This window comes from Scyliorhinus torazame, chromosome X (genome assembly GCF_047496885.1).
Source record: "Scyliorhinus torazame isolate Kashiwa2021f chromosome X, sScyTor2.1, whole genome shotgun sequence".
In the NCBI taxonomy this organism is placed as follows: Eukaryota; Metazoa; Chordata; class Chondrichthyes; order Carcharhiniformes; family Scyliorhinidae; genus Scyliorhinus; species Scyliorhinus torazame.
In genome coordinates this window covers 38,446,531-38,466,382 of record NC_092738.1, presented here as the reverse complement: position 1 = coordinate 38,466,382, position 19,852 = coordinate 38,446,531, and the positions used below count along the sequence as shown (strand labels likewise).

General features: G+C 61.5%; 1 protein-coding gene across 2 annotated transcripts in view; it reads right to left on the bottom strand.

Moving 5' to 3' along the window:
- Window positions 1-17,709, bottom strand: part of LOC140405330 (uncharacterized) — a 280,714-nt gene extending 263,005 nt beyond the window's left edge. For both annotated transcript variants that reach the window (XM_072493621.1, XM_072493622.1), the window contains exon 1: window positions 17,554-17,709. In XM_072493621.1, the coding sequence (XP_072349722.1) occupies window positions 17,554-17,637 (84 nt within the window). In that variant the 5' untranslated portion in view covers window positions 17,638-17,709. The remainder of the gene's footprint in view (window positions 1-17,553) is intronic.
- Window positions 17,710-19,852: the final 2,143 nt, after the last annotated feature.

Genomic DNA, 19,852 nt, shown 5'->3' with positions numbered 1-19,852 from the left:
CCTCCTGACGTCAGCGTGCTGTCCCAGTCCCGTCTCCTCCTGACGTCAGCGCGCTGTCCCAGTACCGTCTCCTCCTGACGTCAGCACGCTGTCCCAGTACCGTCTCCTCCTGACGTCAGCGCGCTGTCCCAGTACCGTCTCCTCCTGACGTCAGCACGCTGTCCCAGTACCGTCTCCTCCTGACGTCAGCACGCTGTCCCAGTACCGTCTCCTCCTGACGTCAGCGCGCTGTCCCAGTACCGTCTCCTCCTGACGTCAGCACGCTGTCCCAGTACCGTCTCCTCCTGACGTCAGCACGCTGTCCCAGTACCGTCTCCTCCTGACGTCAGCGCGCTGTCCCAGTACCGTGTCCTCCTGACGTCAGCGCCCTGTCCCAGTCCCGTCGTCTCCTGACGTCAGCGCCCCGTCCCAGTCCCGTCTCCTCCTGACGTCAGCGCGCTGCCCCAGTACCGTCTCCTCCTGACGTCAGCGCGCTGTCCCAGTACCGTCTCCTCCTGACGTCAGCGTGCTGTCCCAGTACCGTCTCCTCCTGACGTCAGCGCGCTGTCCCAGTACCGTCTCCTCCTGACGTCAGCGCCCTGTCCCAGTATCGTCTCCTCCTGACGTCAGCACGCTGTCCCAGTACCGTCTCCTCCTGACGTCAGCGCGCTGTCCCAGTACCGTGTCCTCCTGACGTCAGCGCCCTGTCCCAGTCCCGTCGTCTCCTGACGTCAGCGCCCCGTCCCAGTCCCGTCTCCTCCTGACGTCAGCGCGCTGCCCCAGTACCGTCTCCTCCTGACGTCAGCGCGCTGTCCCAGTACCGTCTCCTCCTGACGTCAGCGCGCTGTCCCAGTACCGTCTCCTCCTGACGTCAGCGCGCTGTCCCAGTACCGTCTCCTCCTGACGTCAGCGCGCTGTCCCAGTACCGTCTCCTCCTGACGTCAGCGCCCTGTCCCAGTACCGTCTCCTCCTGACGTCAGCGCGCTGTCCCAGTACCGTCTCCTCCTGACGTCAGCGCGCTGTCCCAGTACCGTCTCCTCCTGACGTCAGCGTGCTGTCCCAGTACCGTCTCCTCCTGACGTCAGCGCGCTGTCCCAGTACCGTCTCCTCCTGACGTCAGCGTGCTGTCCCAGTACCGTCTCCTCCTGACGTCAGCGCGCTGTCCCAGTACCGTCTCCTCCTGACGTCAGCGTGCTGTCCCAGTAACGTCTCCTCCTGACGTCAGCGCGCTGTCCCAGTACCGTCTCCTCCTGACGTCAGCGCGCTGTCCCAAGACCGTCTCCTCCTGACGTCAGCGCGCTGTCCCAGTGCCGTCTCCTCCTGACGTCAGTGTGCTGTCCCAGTGCCGTCTCCTCCTGACGTCAGCGCGCTGTCCCAGTACCGTCTCCTCCTGACGTCAGCGTGCTGTCCCAGTGCCGTCTCCTCCTGACGTCAGCGCGCTGTCCCAGTACCGTCTCCTCCTGACGTCAGCGCGCTGTCCCAGTCCCGTCTCCTCCTGACGTCAGCGCCCTGTCCCAGTATCGTCTCCTCCTGACATCAGCGCGCTGTCCCAGCACCGTCTCCTCCTGGCGTCAGTGCGCTGTCCCAGTACCGTCTCCTCCTGACGTCAGCGCGCTGTCCCAGTACCGTCTCCTCCTGACGTCAGCGCCCTGTCCCAGTACCGTCTCCTCCTGACGTCAGCGCGCTGTCCCAGTCCCGTCTCCTCCTGACGTCAGCGCCCTGTCCCAGTATCGTCTCCTCTTGACGTCAGCGCCCTGTCCCAGTCCCGTCTCCTCCTGACGTCAGCGTGCTGTCCCAGTACCGTCTCCTCCTGACGTCAGCGCCCTGTCCCAGTACCGTCTCCTCCTGACGTCAGCACGCTGTCCCAGTACCGACTCCTCCTGATGTCAGCGCACTGTCCCAGTACCGTCTCCTCCTGACGTCAACGCGCTGTCCCAGTACCGTCTCCTCCTGACGTCAGCGCGCTGTCCCAGTACCGTCTCCTCCTGACGTAAGCGCTCTGTCCCCGTGCCGTCTCCTCCTGACGTCAGCGCGCTGTCCCAGTCCCGTCTCCTCCTGGCGTCAGCGCGCTGTCCCAGTCCCGTCTCCTCCTGACGTCAGCGCGCTGTCCCAGTACCGTCTCCTCCTGACGTCAACGCGCTGTCCCAGTACCGTCTCCTCCGGACGTCAGCGCGCTGTCCCAGTACCGTCTCCTCCTGACGTCAGCGCGCTGTCCCAGTCCCGTCTCCTCCTGACGTCAGCGCGCTGTCCCAGTTTTGCCTCCTCCTGACGTCAGTGCGCTGTCCCAGTACCGTCTCCTCCTGACGTCAGCGCCCTGTCCCAGTACCGTCTCCTCCTGACGTCAGCGCCCTGTCCCAGTCCCGTCTGCTCCTGACGTCAGCGCCCTGTCCCAGTCCCGTCTGCTCCTGACGTCAGCGCGCTGTCCCAGTACCGTCTCCTCCTGACGTCAGCGCCCTGTCCCAGTCCCGTCTGCTCCTGACGTCAGCGCGCTGTCCCAGTACCGTCTCCTCCTGACGTCAGTGCGCTGTCCCAGTCCCGTCTCCTCCTGACGTCAGCGCGCTGTCCCAGTACCGTCTCCTCCTGACGTCAGCGCGCTGTCCCAGTCCCGTCTCCTCCTGACGTCAGTGCGCAGTCCCAGTACCGTCTCCTCCTGACGTCAGCGCGCTGTCCCAGTACCGTCTCCTCCTGACGTCAGCACGCTGTCCCAGTACCGTCTCCTCCTGACGTCAGCGCGCTGTCCCAGTACCGTCTCCTCCTGACGTCAGCACGCTGTCCCAGTACCGTCTCCTCCTGACGTCAGCGCGCTGTCCCAGTACCGTGTCCTCCTGACGTCAGCGCCCTGTCCCAGTCCCGTCGTCTCCTGACGTCAGCGCCCCGTCCCAGTACCGTCTCCTCCTGACGTCAGCGCGCTGTCCCAGTACCGTCTCCTCCTGACGTCAGCACGCTGTCCCAGTACCGTCTCCTCCTGACGTCAGCGCGCTGTCCCAGTACCGTCTCCTCCTGACGTCAGCACGCTGTCCCAGTACCGTCTCCTCCTGACGTCAGCGCGCTGTCCCAGTCCCGTCTCCTCCTGACGTCAGCGCCCTGTCCCAGTATCGTCTCCTCCTGACATCAGCGCGCTGTCCCAGTACCGTCTCCTCTTGACGTCAGCGCCCTGTCCCAGTCCCGTCTCCTCCTGACGTCAGCGTGCTGTCCCAGTACCGTCTCCTCCTGACGTCAGCGCCCTGTCCCAGTACCGTCTCCTCCTGACGTCAGCACGCTGTCCCAGTACCGACTCCTCCTGATGTCAGCGCGCTGTCCCAATACCGTCTCCTCCTGACGTCAACGCGCTGTCCCAGTACCGTCTCCTCCTGACGTCAGCGCGCTGTCCCAATACCGTCTCCTCCTGACGTCAGCGCGCTGTCCCAGTACCGTCTCCTCCTGACGTCAGCGCGCTGTCCCAATACCGTCTCCTCCTGACGTCAGCGCCCTGTCCCAGTACCGTCTCCTCCTGACGTAAGCGCTCTGTCCCCGTGCCGTCTCCTCCTGACGTCAGCGCGCTGTCCCAGTCCCGTCTCCTCCTGGCGTCAGCGCGCTGTCCCAGTCCCGTCTCCTCCTGACGTCAGCGCGCTGTCCCAGTACCGTCTCCTCCTGACGTCAACGCGCTGTCCCAGTCCCGTCTCCTCCTGACGTCAGCGCGCTGTCCCAGTACAGTCTCCTCCTGACGTCAGCGCGCTGTCCCAGTCCCGTCTCCTCCTGACGTCAGCGCGCTGTCCCAGTTTTGCCTCCTCCTGACGTCAGTGCGCTGTCCCAGTACCGTCTCCTCCTGACGTCAGCGCGCTGTCCCAGTCCCGTCTCCTCCTGACGTCACCGCGCTGTCCCAGTACCGTCTCCCCCTGACGTCAGCGCGCTGTCCCAGTATCATCTCCTCCTGACGTCAGCGCCCTGTCCCAGTACCGTCTCCTCCTGACATCAGCGCCCTGTCCCAGTACCGTCTCCTCCTGACGTCAGCGCGCTGTCCCAGTACCGTCTCCTCCTGACGTCAGCGCGCTGTCCCAGTCCCGTCTCCTCCTGACGTCAACGCGCTGTCCCAGTCCCGTCTCCTCCTGACGTCAGCGCGCTGTCCCAGTACAGTCTCCTCCTGACGTCAGCGCGCTGTCCCAGTCCCGTCTCCTCCTGAAGTCAGCGCGCTGTCCCAGTTTTGCCTCCTCCTGACGTCAGTGCGCTGTCCCAGTACCGTCTCCTCCTGACGTCAGCGCGCTGTCCCAGTACCGTCTCCTCCTGACGTCAGCGCCCTGTCCCAGTACCGTCTCCTCCTGACGTCAGCGCGCTGTCCCAGTACCGTCTCCTCCTGACGTCAGCGCGCTGTCCCAGTACCGTCTCCTCCTGACGTCAGCGCTCTGTCCCAGTCCCGTCTCCTCCTGACGTCAGCGCGCTGTCCCAGTCCCGTCTCCTCCTGACGTCAGTGCGCTGTCCCAGTCCCGTCACCTCCTGACATCAGCGCGCTGTCCCAGTACAGTCTCCTCCTGACGTCAGCGCCCTGTCCCAGCACCGTCTCCTCCTGACGTCAGTGCGCTGTCCCAGTACCGTCTCCTCCTGACGTCAGCGCGCTGTCCCAGTACCGTCTCCTCCTCACGTCCGCGCGCTGTCCCAGTACCGTCTCCTCCTGACGTCAGCGCACTGTCCCAGTACCGTCTCCTCCTGACGTCAGCGCGCTGTCCCAGTACCGTCTCCTCCTGACGTCAGCGCTCTGTCCCAGTCCCGCCTCCTCCTGATGTCAGCGCGCTGTCCCAGTACCGTCTCCTCCTGACGTCAACACGCTGTCCCAGTACCGTCTCCTCCTGACGTCAGCGCGCTGTCCCAGTACCGTCTCCTCCTGACGTCAGCGCCCTGTCCCAGTACCGTCTCCTCCTGACGTCAGCGCGCTGTCCCAGTACCGTCTCCTCCTGACGTCAGCGCGCTGTCCCAGTACCGTCTCCTCCTGACGTCAGCGCGCTGTCCCAGTACAGTCTCCTCCTGACGTCAGTGCCCTGTCCCAGCACCGTCTCCTCCTGACGTCAGTGCGCTGTCCCAGTACCGTCTCCTCCTGACGTCAGCGCGCTGTCCCAGTACCGTCTCCTCCTCACGTCCGCGCGCTGTCCCAGTACCGTCTCCTCCTGACGTCAGCGCACTGTCCCAGTACCGTCTCCTCCTGACGTCAGCGCGCTGTCCCAGTACCGTCTCCTCCTGACGTCAGCGCTCTGTCCCAGTCCCGCCTCCTCCTGATGTCAGCGCGCTGTCCCAGTACCGTCTCCTCCTGACGTCAACACGCTGTCCCAGTACCGTCTCCTCCTGACGTCAGCGCGCTGTCCCAGTACCGTCTCCTCCTGACGTCAGCGCCCTGTCCCAGTACCGTCTCCTCCTGACGTCAGCGCGCTGTCCCAGTACCGTCTCCTCCTGACGTCAGCGCGCTGTCCCAGTACCGTCTCCTCCTGACGTCAGCGCGCTGTCCCAGTACAGTCTCCTCCTGACGTCAGTGCCCTGTCCCAGCACCGTCTCCTCCTGACGTCAGTGCGCTGTCCCAGTACCGTCTCCTCCTGACGTCAGCGCGCTGTCCCAGTACCGTCTCCTCCGGACGTCAGTGCGCTGTCCCAGTACCGTCTCCTCCTGACGTCAGTGCGCAGTCCCAGTACCGTCTCCTCCTGACGTCAGCGCGCTGTCCCAGTACCGTCTCCTCCTGACGTCAGCACGCTGTCCCAGTACCGTCTCCTCCTGACGTCAGCGCGCTGTCCCAGTACCGTCTCCTCCTGACGTCAGCACGCTGTCCCAGTACCGTCTCCTCCTGACGTCAGCGCGCTGTCCCAGTACCGTGTCCTCCTGACGTCAGCGCCCTGTCCCAGTCCCGTCGTCTCCTGACGTCAGCGCCCCGTCCCAGTACCGTCTCCTCCTGACGTCAGCGCGCTGTCCCAGTACCGTCTCCTCCTGACGTCAGCACGCTGTCCCAGTACCGTCTCCTCCTGACGTCAGCGCGCTGTCCCAGTACCGTCTCCTCCTGACGTCAGCACGCTGTCCCAGTACCGTCTCCTCCTGACGTCAGCGCGCTGTCCCAGTCCCGTCTCCTCCTGACGTCAGCGCCCTGTCCCAGTATCGTCTCCTCCTGACATCAGCGCGCTGTCCCAGTACCGTCTCCTCTTGACGTCAGCGCCCTGTCCCAGTCCCGTCTCCTCCTGACGTCAGCGTGCTGTCCCAGTACCGTCTCCTCCTGACGTCAGCGCCCTGTCCCAGTACCGTCTCCTCCTGACGTCAGCGTGCTGTCCCAGTACCGTCTCCTCCTGACGTCAGCACGCTGTCCCAGTACCGACTCCTCCTGATGTCAGCGCGCTGTCCCAGTACCGTCTCCTCCTGACGTCAACGCGCTGTCCCAGTACCGTCTCCTCCTGACGTCAGCGCGCTGTCCCAATACCGTCTCCTCCTGACGTCAGCGCGCTGTCCCAGTACCGTCTCCTCCTGACGTCAGCGCGCTGTCCCAATACCGTCTCCTCCTGACGTCAGCGCCCTGTCCCAGTACCGTCTCCTCCTGACGTAAGCGCTCTGTCCCCGTGCCGTCTCCTCCTGACGTCAGCGCGCTGTCCCAGTCCCGTCTCCTCCTGGCGTCAGCGCGCTGTCCCAGTCCCGTCTCCTCCTGACGTCAGCGCGCTGTCCCAGTACCGTCTCCTCCTGACGTCAACGCGCTGTCCCAGTCCCGTCTCCTCCTGACGTCAGCGCGCTGTCCCAGTACAGTCTCCTCCTGACGTCAGCGCGCTGTCCCAGTCCCGTCTCCTCCTGACGTCAGCGCGCTGTCCCAGTTTTGCCTCCTCCTGACGTCAGTGCGCTGTCCCAGTACCGTCTCCTCCTGACGTCAGCGCGCTGTCCCAGTCCCGTCTCCTCCTGACGTCACCGCGCTGTCCCAGTACCGTCTCCCCCTGACGTCAGCGCGCTGTCCCAGTATCATCTCCTCCTGACGTCAGCGCCCTGTCCCAGTACCGTCTCCTCCTGACATCAGCGCCCTGTCCCAGTACCGTCTCCTCCTGACGTCAGCGCGCTGTCCCAGTACCGTCTCCTCCTGACGTCAACGCGCTGTCCCAGTCCCGTCTCCTCCTGACGTCAGCGCGCTGTCCCAGTACAGTCTCCTCCTGACGTCAGCGCGCTGTCCCAGTCCCGTCTCCTCCTGACGTCAGCGCGCTGTCCCAGTTTTGCCTCCTCCTGACGTCAGTGCGCTGTCCCAGTACCGTCTCCTCCTGACGTCAGCGCGCTGTCCCAGTACCGTCTCCTCCTGACGTCAGCGCCCTGTCCCAGTACCGTCTCCTCCTGACGTCAGCGCGCTGTCCCAGTACCGTCTCCTCCTGACGTCAGCGCGCTGTCCCAGTACCGTCTCCTCCTGACGTCAGCGCTCTGTCCCAGTCCCGTCTCCTCCTGACGTCAGCGCGCTGTCCCAGTACCGTCTCCTCCTGACGTCAGTGCGCTGTCCCAGTCCCGTCTCCTCCTGACGTCAGTGCGCTGTCCCAGTCCCGTCACCTCCTGACGTCAGCGCGCTGTCCCAGTACAGTCTCCTCCTGACGTCAGCGCCCTGTCCCAGCACCGTCTCCTCCTGACGTCAGTGCGCTGTCCCAGTACCGTCTCCTCCTGACGTCAGCGCGCTGTCCCAGTACCGTCTCCTCCTCACGTCCGCGCGCTGTCCCAGTACCGTCTCCTCCTGACGTCAGCGCACTGTCCCAGTACCGTCTCCTCCTGACGTCAGCGCGCTGTCCCAGTACCGTCTCCTCCTGACGTCAGCGCTCTGTCCCAGTCCCGCCTCCTCCTGATGTCAGCGCGCTGTCCCAGTACCGTCTCCTCCTGACGTCAACACGCTGTCCCAGTACCGTCTCCTCCTGACGTCAGCGCGCTGTCCCAGTACCGTCTCCTCCTGACGTCAGCGCCCTGTCCCAGTACCGTCTCCTCCTGACGTCAGCGCGCTGTCCCAGTACCGTCTCCTCCTGACGTCAGCGCGCTGTCCCAGTACCGTCTCCTCCTGACGTCAGCGCGCTGTCCCAGTACAGTCTCCTCCTGACGTCAGTGCCCTGTCCCAGCACCGTCTCCTCCTGACGTCAGTGCGCTGTCCCAGTACCGTCTCCTCCTGACGTCAGCGCGCTGTCCCAGTACCGTCTCCTCCGGACGTCAGTGCGCTGTCCCAGTACCGTCTCCTCCTGACGTCAGCGCTCTGTCCCAGTCCCGTCTCCTCCTGACGTCAGCGCGCTGTCCCAGTACCGTCTCCTCCTGACGTCAGCGCGCTGTCCCAGTACCGTCTCCTCCTGACGTCAGCGCGCTGTCCCAGTACAGTCTCCTCCTGACGTCAGCGCCCTGTCCCAGCACCGTCTCCTCCTGACGTCAGTGCGCTGTCCCAGTACCGTCTCCTCCTGACGTCAGCGCGCTGTCCCAGTACCGTCTCCTCCTGACGTCAGCGCGCTGTCCCAGTCCCGTCTCCTCCTGACGTCAGCGCTCTGTCCCAGTGCCGTCTCCTCCTGACGTCAGCGCGCTGTCCCAGTACCGTCTCCTCCTGACCTCAGCGCGCTGTCCCAGTACCGTCTCCTCCTGACGTCAGCGCGCTGTCCCAGTACCGTCTCCCGCTGACGTCAGCGCGCTGTCCCAGTACCGTCTCCTCCTGACGTCAGTGCGCTGTCCCAGTACCGTCGCCCCCTGACGTTAGCGCGCTGTCTCAGTATCGTCTCCTCCTGACGTCAGCGCCCTGTCCCAGTACCGTCTCCTCCTGACGTCAGCGCGCTGTCCCAGTACCGTCTCCTCCTGACGTCAGCGTGCTGTCCCAGTCCCGTCTCCTCCTGACGTCAGCGCGCTGTCCCAGTACCGTCTCCTCCTGACGTCAGCGCCCTGTCCCAGTACCGTCTCCTCCTGACGTCAGCGCCCTGTCCCAGTACCGTCTCCTCCTGACGTCAGCGCGCTGTCCCAGTACCGTCTCCTCCTGACGTCAGCGTGCTGTCCCAGTCCCGTCTCCTCCTGACGTCAGCGCGCTGTCCCAGTACCGTCTCCTCCTGACGTCAGCGCGCTGTCCCAGTACCGTCTCCTCCTGACGTCAGCGCGCTGTCCCAGTACCGTCTCATCCTGACGTCAACGCGCTGTCCCAGTACCGTCTCCTCCTCACGTCAACGCGCTGTTCCAGTACCGTCTCCTCCTGACGTCAGCGCGCTGTCCCAGTACCGTCTCCTCCTGACGTCAGCGCGCTGTCCCACTACCGTCTCCTCCTGACGTCAGCGCTCTGTCCCAGTCCCGTCTCCTCCTGACGTCAGCGCGCTGTCCCAGTACCGTCTCCTCCTGACGTCAACGCGCTGTCCCAGTACCGTCTCCTCCTGACGTAAGCGCTCTGTCCCAATACCGTCTCCTCCTGACGTCAGTGCGCTGTCCCAGTACCGTCTCCTCCTGACGTCAGCGCCCTGTCCCAGTACCATCTCCTCCTGACGTCAGCGCTCTGTCCCAATACCGTCTCCTCCTGATGTCAGCGCGCTGTCCCAGTACCGTCTCCTCCTGACGTTAGCGCGCTGTCCCAGTCCCGTCTCCTCCTGACGTCAGCGCGCTGTCCCAGTACCGTCTCCTCCTGCCGTCAGCGCGCTGTCCCAGTACCGTTTCCTCCTGACGTCAGCGCGCTGTCCCAGTACCGTCTCCTCCTGATGTCAGCGCTCTGTCCCAGTCCCGTCTCCTCCTGACGTCAGCGCCCTGTCTCACTCCCGTCTTCTCCTGACGTTAGCGCGCTGTCCCAGTCCCGTCTCCTCCTGATGTCAGCGCTCTGTCCCAGTACCGTCTCCTCCTGACGTCAGCGCCCTGTCCCAGTACCGTCTCCTCCTGACGTCAGCGCGCTGTCCCAGTCCCGTCTCCTCCTGACGTCAGTGCGCTGTCCCAGTACCGTCTCCTCCTGACGTCAGCGCGCTGTCCCAGTACCGTCTCCTCCTGACATCAACGCGCTGTCCCAGTACCGTCTCCTCCTGACGTCAGCGCGCTGTCCCAGTACCGTCTCCTCCTGACGTCAGCGCGCTGTCCCAGTACCGTCTCCTCCTGACGTCAGCGCGCTGTCCCAGTACCGTCTCCTCCTGACGTCAGCGCGCTGTCCCAGTACCGTCTCCTCCTGACGTCAGCGCGCTGTCCCAGCACCGTCTCCTCCTGACGTCAGTGCGCTGTCCCAGTACCGTCTCCTCCTGACGTCAGCGCGCTGTCCCAGTACCGTCTCCTCCTGACGTCAGCGCCCTGTCCCACTCCCGTCTTCTCCTGATGTCAGCGCTCTGTCCCAGTCCCGTCTCCTCCTGACGTCAGCGCCCTGTCCCACTCCCGTCTTCTCCTGATGTCAGCGCTCTGTCCCAGTACCGTCTCCTCCTGACGTCAGCGCGCTGTCCCAGTACCGTCTCCTCCTGACGTCAGCGCCCTGTCCCACTCCCGTCTTCTCCTGATGTCAGCGCTCTGTCCCAGTACCGTCTCCTCCTGACGTCAGTGCGCTGTCCCAGTCCCGTCTCCTCCTGACGTCAGCGCGCTGTCCCAGTACCGTCTCCTCCTGACGTCAGCGCGCTGTCCCAGTACCGTCTCCTCCTGACGTCAGCGCGCTGTCCCAGTACCGTCTCCTCCTGACGTCAGCGCCCTGTCCCACTCCCGTCTTCTCCTGATGTCAGCGCTCTGTCCCAGTCCCGTCTCCTCCTGATGTCAGCGCTCTGTCCCAGTACCGTCTCCTCCTGACGTCAGCGCGCTGTCCCAGTCCCGTCTCCTCCTGACGTCAGTGCGCTGTCCCAGTACCGTCTCCTCCTGACGTCAGCGCGCTGTCCCAGTACCGTCTCCTCCTGACGTCAGCACGCTGTCCCAGTACCGTCTCCTCCTGACGTCAGCGCGCTGTCCCAGTCCCGTCTCCTCCTGACGTCAGCACGCTGTCCCAGTACCGTCTCCTCCTGACGTCAGCGCGCTGTCCCAGTACCGTGTCCTCCTGACGTCAGCGCCCTGTCCCAGTCCCGTCGTCTCCTGACGTCAGCGCCCCGTCCCAGTCCCGTCTCCTCCTGACGTCAGCGCGCTGCCCCAGTACCGTCTCCTCCTGACGTCAGCGCGCTGTCCCAGTACCGTCTCCTCCTGACGTCAGCGTGCTGTCCCAGTACCGTCTCCTCCTGACGTCAGCGCGCTGTCCCAGTACCGTCTCCTCCTGACGTCAGCGCCCTGTCCCAGTATCGTCTCCTCCTGACGTCAGCACGCTGTCCCAGTACCGTCTCCTCCTGACGTCAGCGCGCTGTCCCAGTACCGTGTCCTCCTGACGTCAGCGCCCTGTCCCAGTCCCGTCGTCTCCTGACGTCAGCGCCCCGTCCCAGTCCCGTCTCCTCCTGACGTCAGCGCGCTGCCCCAGTACCGTCTCCTCCTGACGTCAGCGCGCTGTCCCAGTACCGTCTCCTCCTGACGTCAGCGCGCTGTCCCAGTACCGTCTCCTCCTGACGTCAGCGCGCTGTCCCAGTACCGTCTCCTCCTGACGTCAGCGCGCTGTCCCAGTACCGTCTCCTCCTGACGTCAGCGCCCTGTCCCAGTACCGTCTCCTCCTGACGTCAGCGCGCTGTCCCAGTACCGTCTCCTCCTGACGTCAGTGCGCTGTCCCAGTACCGTCTCCTCCTGACGTCAGCGTGCTGTCCCAGTACCGTCTCCTCCTGACGTCAGCGCGCTGTCCCAGTACCGTCTCCTCCTGACGTCAGCGTGCTGTCCCAGTACCGTCTCCTCCTGACGTCAGCGCGCTGTCCCAGTACCGTCTCCTCCTGACGTCAGCGTGCTGTCCCAGTAACGTCTCCTCCTGACGTCAGCGCGCTGTCCCAGTACCGTCTCCTCCTGACGTCAGCGCGCTGTCCCAGGACCGTCTCCTCCTGACGTCAGCGCGCTGTCCCAGTGCCGTCTCCTCCTGACGTCAGTGTGCTGTCCCAGTGCCGTCTCCTCCTGACGTCAGCGCGCTGTCCCAGTACCGTCTCCTCCTGACGTCAGCGTGCTGTCCCAGTGCCGTCTCCTCCTGACGTCAGCGCGCTGTCCCAGTACCGTCTCCTCCTGACGTCAGCGCGCTGTCCCAGTCCCGTCTCCTCCTGACGTCAGCGCCCTGTCCCAGTATCGTCTCCTCCTGACATCAGCGCGCTGTCCCAGTACCGTCTCCTCCTGGCGTCAGTGCGCTGTCCCAGTACCGTCTCCTCCTGACGTCAGCGCGCTGTCCCAGTACCGTCTCCTCCTGACGTCAGCGCCCTGTCCCAGTACCGTCTCCTCCTGACGTCAGCGCGCTGTCCCAGTCCCGTCTCCTCCTGACGTCAGCGCCCTGTCCCAGTATCGTCTCCTCTTGACGTCAGCGCCCTGTCCCAGTCCCGTCTCCTCCTGACGTCAGCGTGCTGTCCCAGTACCGTCTCCTCCTGACGTCAGCGCCCTGTCCCAGTACCGTCTCCTCCTGACGTCAGCACGCTGTCCCAGTACCGACTCCTCCTGATGTCAGCGCGCTGTCCCAGTACCGTCTCCTCCTGATGTCAACGCGCTGTCCCAGTACCGTCTCCTCCTGACGTCAGCGCGCTGTCCCAGTACCGTCTCCTCCTGACGTAAGCGCTCTGTCCCCGTGCCGTCTCCTCCTGACGTCAGCGCGCTGTCCCAGTCCCGTCTCCTCCTGGCGTCAGCGCGCTGTCCCAGTCCCGTCTCCTCCTGACGTCAGCGCGCTGTCCCAGTACCGTCTCCTCCTGACGTCAACGCGCTGTCCCAGTACCGTCTCCTCCGGACGTCAGCGCGCTGTCCCAGTACCGTCTCCTCCTGACGTCAGCGCGCTGTCCCAGTCCCGTCTCCTCCTGACGTCAGCGCGCTGTCCCAGTTTTGCCTCCTCCTGACGTCAGTGCGCTGTCCCAGTACCGTCTCCTCCTGACGTCAGCGCCCTGTCCCAGTACCGTCTCCTCCTGACGTCAGCGCCCTGTCCCAGTCCCGTCTGCTCCTGACGTCAGCGCCCTGTCCCAGTCCCGTCTGCTCCTGACGTCAGCGCGCTGTCCCAGTACCGTCTCCTCCTGACGTCAGCGCCCTGTCCCAGTCCCGTCTGCTCCTGACGTCAGCGCGCTGTCCCAGTACCGTCTCCTCCTGACGTCAGTGCGCTGTCCCAGTCCCGTCTCCTCCTGACGTCAGCGCGCTGTCCCAGTACCGTCTCCTCCTGACGTCAGCGTGCTGTCCCAGTACCGTCTCCTCCTGACGTCAGCGCGCTGTCCCAGTACCGTCTCCTCCTGACGTCAGCGCGCTGTCCCAGTACCGTCTCCTCCTGACGTCAGCGCCCTGTCCCAGTCCCGTCTGCTCCTGACGTCAGCGCGCTGTCCCAGTACCGTCTCCTCCTGACGTCAGCGCACTGTCCCAGTACCGTCTCCTCCTGACATCAGTGCCCTGTCCCAGTACCGTCTCCTCCTGACATCAGTGCCCTGTCCCAGTACCGTCTCCTCCTGACGTCAGCGCCCTGTCCCAGTACCGTCTCCTCCTGATGTCAGCGCGCTGTCCCAGTCCCGTCTCCTCCTGATGTCAGCGCGCTGTCCCAGTACCGTCTCCTCCTGACGTCAGCGCCCTGTCCCAGTACCGTCTCCTCCTGACGTCAGCGCGCTGTCCCAGTCCCGTCTCCTCCTGACGTCAGTGTGCTGTCCCAGTCCCGTCACCTCCTGACGTCAGCGCGCTGTCCCAGTACAGTCTCCTCCTGACGTCAGCGCCCTGTCCCAGCACCGTCTCCTCCTGACGTCAGTGCGCTGTCCCAGTACCGTCTCCTCCTGACGTCAGCGCGCTGTCCCAGTACCGTCTCCTCCTCACGTCCGCGCGCTGTCCCAGTACCGTCTCCTCCTGACGTCAGCGCGCTGTCCCAGTGCCGTCTCCTCCTGACGTCAGCGTGCTGTCCCAGTACCGTCTCCTCCTGACGTCAGCGCTCTGTCCCAGTCCCGCCTCCTCCTGATGTCAGCGCGCTGTCCCAGTACCGTCTCCTCCTGACGTCAACACGCTGTCCCATTACCGTCTCCTCCTGACGTCAGCGCGCTGTCCCAGTACCGTCTCCTCCTGACGTCAGCGCCCTGTCCCAGTACCGTCTCCTCCTGACGTCAGCGCGCTGTCCCAGTACCGTCTCCTCCTGACGTCAGCGCGCTGTCCCAGTACCGTCTCCTCCTGACGTCAGCGCGCTGTCCCAGTACAGTCTCCTCCTGACGTCAGCGCCCTGTCCCAGCACCGTCTCCTCCTGACGTCAGTGCGCTGTCCCAGTACCGTCTCCTCCTGACGTCAGCGCGCTGTCCCAGTACCGTCTCCTCCTGACGTCAGTGCGCTGTCCCAGTACCGTCTCCTCCTGACGTCAGCACGCTGTCCCAGTACCGTCTCCTCCTGGCGTCAGCGCCCTGTCCCAGTACCGTCTCCTCCTGACGTCAGTGTGCTGTCCCAGTCCCGCCTCCTCCTGACGTCAGCGCCCTGTCCCAGTCCCGTCTCCTCCTGACGTCAGCGCGCTGTCCCAGTACCGTCTCCTCCTGACGTCAGCGCGCTGTCCCAGTCCCGTCTCCTCCTGACGTCAGCGCTCTGTCCCAGTGCCGTCTCCTCCTGACGTCAGCGCGCTGTCCCAGTACCGTCTCATCCTGACCTCAGCGCGCTGTCCCAGTACCGTCTCCTCCTGACGTCAGCGCGCTGTCCCAGTACCGTCTCCCCCTGACGTCAGCGCGCTGTCCCAGTCCCGTCTCCTCCTGACGTCAGCGCCCTGTCCCAGTCCCGTCTCCTCCTGACGTCAGCGCGCTGTCCCAGTCCCGTCTCCTCCTGACGTCAGCGCGCTGTCCCAGTACAGTCTCCTCCTGACGTCAGCGCCCTGTCCCAGCACCGTCTCCTCCTGACGTCAGTGCGCTGTCCCAGTACCGTCTCCTCCTGACGTCAGCGCGCTGTCCCAGTACCGTCTCCTCCTGACGTCAGCGCTCTGTCCCAGTCCCGTCTCCTCCTGACGTCAGCGCTCTGTCCCAGTACCGTCTCCTCCTGACGCGCTGTCCCAGTACCGTCTCCTCCTGACGTCAGCGCGCTGTCCCAGTACCGTCTCCTCCTGACGTCAGCGCGCTGTCCCAGTCCCGTCTCCTCCTGACGTCAGCGCTCTGTCCCAGTGCCGTCTCCTCCTGACGTCAGCGCGCTGTCCCAGTACCGTCTCATCCTGACCTCAGCGCGCTGTCCCAGTACCGTCTCCTCCTGACGTCAGCGCGCTGTCCCAGTACCGTCTCCCCCTGACGTCAGCGCGCTGTCCCAGTCCCGTCTCCTCCTGACGTCAGCGCCCTGTCCCAGTCCCGTCTCCTCCTGACGTCAGCGCGCTGTCCCAGTACCGTCTCCTCCTGACGTCAGCGCGCTGTCCCAGTACAGTCTCCTCCTGACGTCAGCACGCTGTCCCAGTACCGTCTCCACCTGACGTCAGTGCGCTGTCCCAGTACCGTCTCCTCCTGACGTCAGCGCGCTGTCCCAGTCCCGTCTCCTCCTGACGTCAGCGCCCTGTCCCAGCACCGTCTCCTCCTGACGTCAGTGCGCTGTCCCAGTACCGTCTCCTCCTGACGTCAGCGCGCTGTCCCAGTACCGTCTCCTCCTGACGTCAGCGCGCTGTCCCCGGAGCAAATTTATTTTTAAAAACAGCAGAGTCTTTGCACCAGGAGTGGCAGCAGAAAGCAGGTCACGCGCCCGGCATGTACACTGACATCACGCGATCCATATTTTGCCTGTGAAATCACGGAAGCGACATTATAGCTGCCAGCAAACTAGCAACAGGGCTATGTGAAGAACTGAAGTTGGATGAGTTTTTAAGGAAAAGAAAGGGTCAGAGTGACAAATATGCCAAGAACTCTCAACTGAATCTGCTGGAGAGAGCTTCACAGGAGAGTCCACGGCAGGTCAAAGCAGTGCTGGTATGAGTGGTATACAGAGCCCCAGGGCCTCTGTGTAACAACCGATTGAGAAGGAACTGAAATCGGGAACAAAGCAATATAAAGATGATTTCTTGAGGTATGGCTTTGTTAATTATGCCAATACAAATCAGGATGCAAAGCCCTTGTGTGTTATATGCAGGGAAGTACTGGCAAATGAAAGTTTGAAACCTTCAAAACGTCAAAGGCATTTGGAGTCTAAGCATGGCGAGTTTGTGGACAATCTTCTTTTCAAAGGAAGAAGAGAGAACTTAAACCGTCAGCTGAGGTATCTTATCGAAATGTAACATTGAATGACAAAGCAAGTGAGATCGTGAGGACCAAGCAGGCTCATCTGTCGCATTAAAGGTGAGCGAAAAGGTGGGTCGCGAAGGTTGGCCGGCCGGCATGGGTCGTGAAGGATGGCCGGTTGGTAAAAATGGGTCCCGGGCAAAACAGTTTGAAAAACACTGCTGTAAACAGCAGAGGTGAATTTTGGAGATTCCTGGCTGGAAACAGTAGTCAGGCCGAAGGCTGTCCCATTAGATTGAAAATCACGGGGGGCGGGGCGGGGGGGGCGTGGGGAGCAACACGTCGGCGAACCCGTGAAACACACAGTCGACAGCCCACTGTTTGCAAAACAGTCCTGTGTCTCCGAGACCCCACACCAGGCCGTTACGCAGTGAACAGCGCAGGCTGAGGTAATTCCTCATGGGCTAGTAGTTCAGAGGTCACGTGAAGTGGCATGCCAGGGAAGGGAATGTTCCTCAGCCTGAAGTAAAGCCTCAGTCTCCTTACACCCCCATGATCACCATCGGAAAGTCCAGCTGCTCCAAATACAGGGCAGGAAACAATCCACAGAAGGTGCCGGAACACCCTGCGACAGCTGACGTTCTGGCAGGCAGCTCGCTGGACGCCTGTTGGCAAGTGCTGAGGTGTGACGTCCCCGCTACCCGCTCCGAAGTAATGCAACCAGCTCGCAAACATCCTGTGACAGCTCCAACCACAGCGTGCACCACTTCTCTTGTTAACCACCTCTGTCATCCTTGCTTAACAGAGAGAGCGAGAGAGAGAGAAGGAGGCTACTGAACAGAAAGCAGCTTTCAACGCTAAAAAGAAAAGAATGGCTTGTGCATTTTCCATTTGCGCGCGACACAGTGTCTGGCTCATGTTTAACCGGCAAGTGGAATCTCTGCCTGGGTCAGAATCAAAATTAAAACAATATTTTTGTCGACTTTTGGCTGATGAAGTTTCACATGGAAATATCCACTTTGACAGCGCTGCGACCACACCTCGAACCATATACTGAGCAGCAAAGTCTTGCGACAGATTAACTATCCTGCGGCCTCTCAACACAATACAAATGACTTAAATCATTCCTTTTTTTTAAAGAACGTTTGAGTCTTACAGCAGGAAATGTGCATCCCCAACCTGCATTCAGAGTAAACCTAACTCCAATCAAGTGACCAGAATGATTGAATCCAGTAAAGTGCGTTCTTTGTATTGAATCTGGCATCGATTTGGGATCATTAAAGAGGTCATGGGGACGCAAACCTGAGAAAGACGTACACCCCTGGGGAAGGGTCGACGGGCTCAAATCATTTTTTACCCAAATAGGTCTGAATCTTAGCCACGGTGAATGTGTAGAACACTCGACAATCTAGATGCAAATGGAACAAGGGAAAAAAGAAGGATTTGTTACCATTTCGTGTGCCCGCATGAACCGCTTTTGCACATGTTTGGCAAACAGTCCAGCCCCTCCAGGTTTACTTGGCGCCTCTGCCATCGATGTGCTCTTTCACTCTCGCGCCGTGCCTGCCTCTGGTTCGTGGCAGCGTTTGCCCCCGTCTAGTCTCAGCCTCTGTGCCTCTGAGGAAGTGAGATACTTCAAATACCCATCATGCTTAACATCCGTTTCAGATCGGAGATAATAATGTGTGAGAAAGGACTGAAGTAGGTCACTTCATCTCTTACATCGAGAAGCGATCACCAGCATTTTAGACCAGTCCTTGGCCAAGCGATCAAAACTCGCTTTAAATTGCAAAGAATCTGCATTTGTGCCTGTGATTCTGAACAAAATAACACACTTGCTTTGTTATTACTTTGTTACTGCTCAATATAGGTGAATATTTACACTGGTTAATTTACAGACCTGCATCAGGGAGCAAAAATGAATTGGAACAGGGGGCAGTGTTAATGTGAGTGCGACATTCTGGCCAAATTGCACTGTTTATTGGATAGTCTGATGTATACACCGTGAACGGTTGAGTTGTCAGCCTCCCAGGTCATTTGGAAGGAACCCCTCAAACTGTCGTGAAATCTCAGACCAACATCCTCAAGAGTGTCCCGGAGAGCTGCTTTGTACTTTAACAAACACTGCAGCACACTCCATAATGGGTCCGACACCTGGGAATAACTTTATGCTGGTGGTACTTGTTTGTCTCACGTGTATGTGTTTGTGTGTGTGTGTGTGTGTTGTCTGGGGAGGGCAATCTTTGGGAATGGAAGGAGGTCTGAGAGAGCAAGGGCAGCTCGAACAAGAGGGAGCAGGAGCAGGTCACATCCAAAAGGAACATGTGTGGATTTTGCAGGTTCTCCCCGTGTCTGCGTGGGTTTCCTCTGGGAGCTCTGGTTTCATCCCACAGTCCAAATGATGTGCAAGTTAAGTGGACTGGCCATGTTAAATTGCCCCTTAGTGTCCAAAAAAAAATCAGGTGGGGTTACAAAGATAGGGTGAGAAGTGGGCCTAGGTGGGGTGCTCTTTCAGAGAGGGTCGGTGCAGACTCGATGGGCTGAATGGCCTCCTTCTGCACTGTAGTGATTCTATGATTCTATGATCATCATCGTCATCTTCAGCCTCAGAATTCTCGGTGTCATGTCTCACTTTGAAACATATTTCCTGCCTGGGTTAGATTTTTGGGATGAATGCGTGAATAAATAAATTACCCTCTTCTTTTAAACCCACAAGAAGCTTGCTGCTGATTATTCAAACTGTCCACACACTCCGGGGTTATGGAACGCACACATCTTCCTTTTTAAGATTGCCCTGATTACAGTGAGGTAGGGAATGGGGGTTGCAGTTCTCTCTCATTCCTGCCCGTAACACTGCGCAAAGGGCTGGAGCAGGACTGAAGGATCATCACTACTGCCAGGGTAGTGGGCACACCTGCAGGATGCACTGCCCGTGGTCACAAGCCAGCCGGACATCGAGAGAGTGATATTGGAGCGTCCGATACTGCTCCACATTGCCGGGCAGATGCCAGTGTTGTAGCTGTACTGGAACAGCTTGGCTAGGGGTGCAGCTCAGTCAGGTGACAAAACCCTGCCTCCCTCATTCACCCATTCACACACACATACTCACGGATACTCTCGCTCTCGGAAGATACAGTTACAGAGAATTGTGCACTTCTACAAGTTATAAGCAAAGAGAATACTTGTGCTTTCTGCCTCTTGGAAAACACACGGTGCAGGTCTGGTGAGGGTCTTTGCCCCCCGCATTGCAGTTCAGGTGAATATAACAGCTGAAGTTGTATACTCGAGCCATTGTAGGATTTTCACCAAGAGAGGGACTTTCTGCAGGTCACAGAGTTAGTTACTTGTAGTTTTGTCACCTGACTGAGCTGCACCCCTAGCCAAGCTGTTCCAGTACAGCTACAACACTGCCATCTACCCAACTTTGTGGGAAATTGCCCAGGTATGTCCTGTACACAACAAGCAAGGCAAATCCAACTCGACCAATTACCGTCCCATCACTCTACTTTTAATCATCCACCTGGAGGTTCCCCTCCAAGTCACTCACCATCCCGACTGGGAAATATATCGGCCGGTCCTTCACTGTCGCAACATCCTGGAACTCCCTCCCTAACAGCACAGTGGGTGTACCTACACCACATGGACTGCAGCGGTTCAAGAAGGCAGCTCACCCCCACCTTCTCAAGGGGCAATTAGGAAAGGACAACAAATGCTGGGCCTGGCCAGTTACACCCCCATTCTGTGAAAGA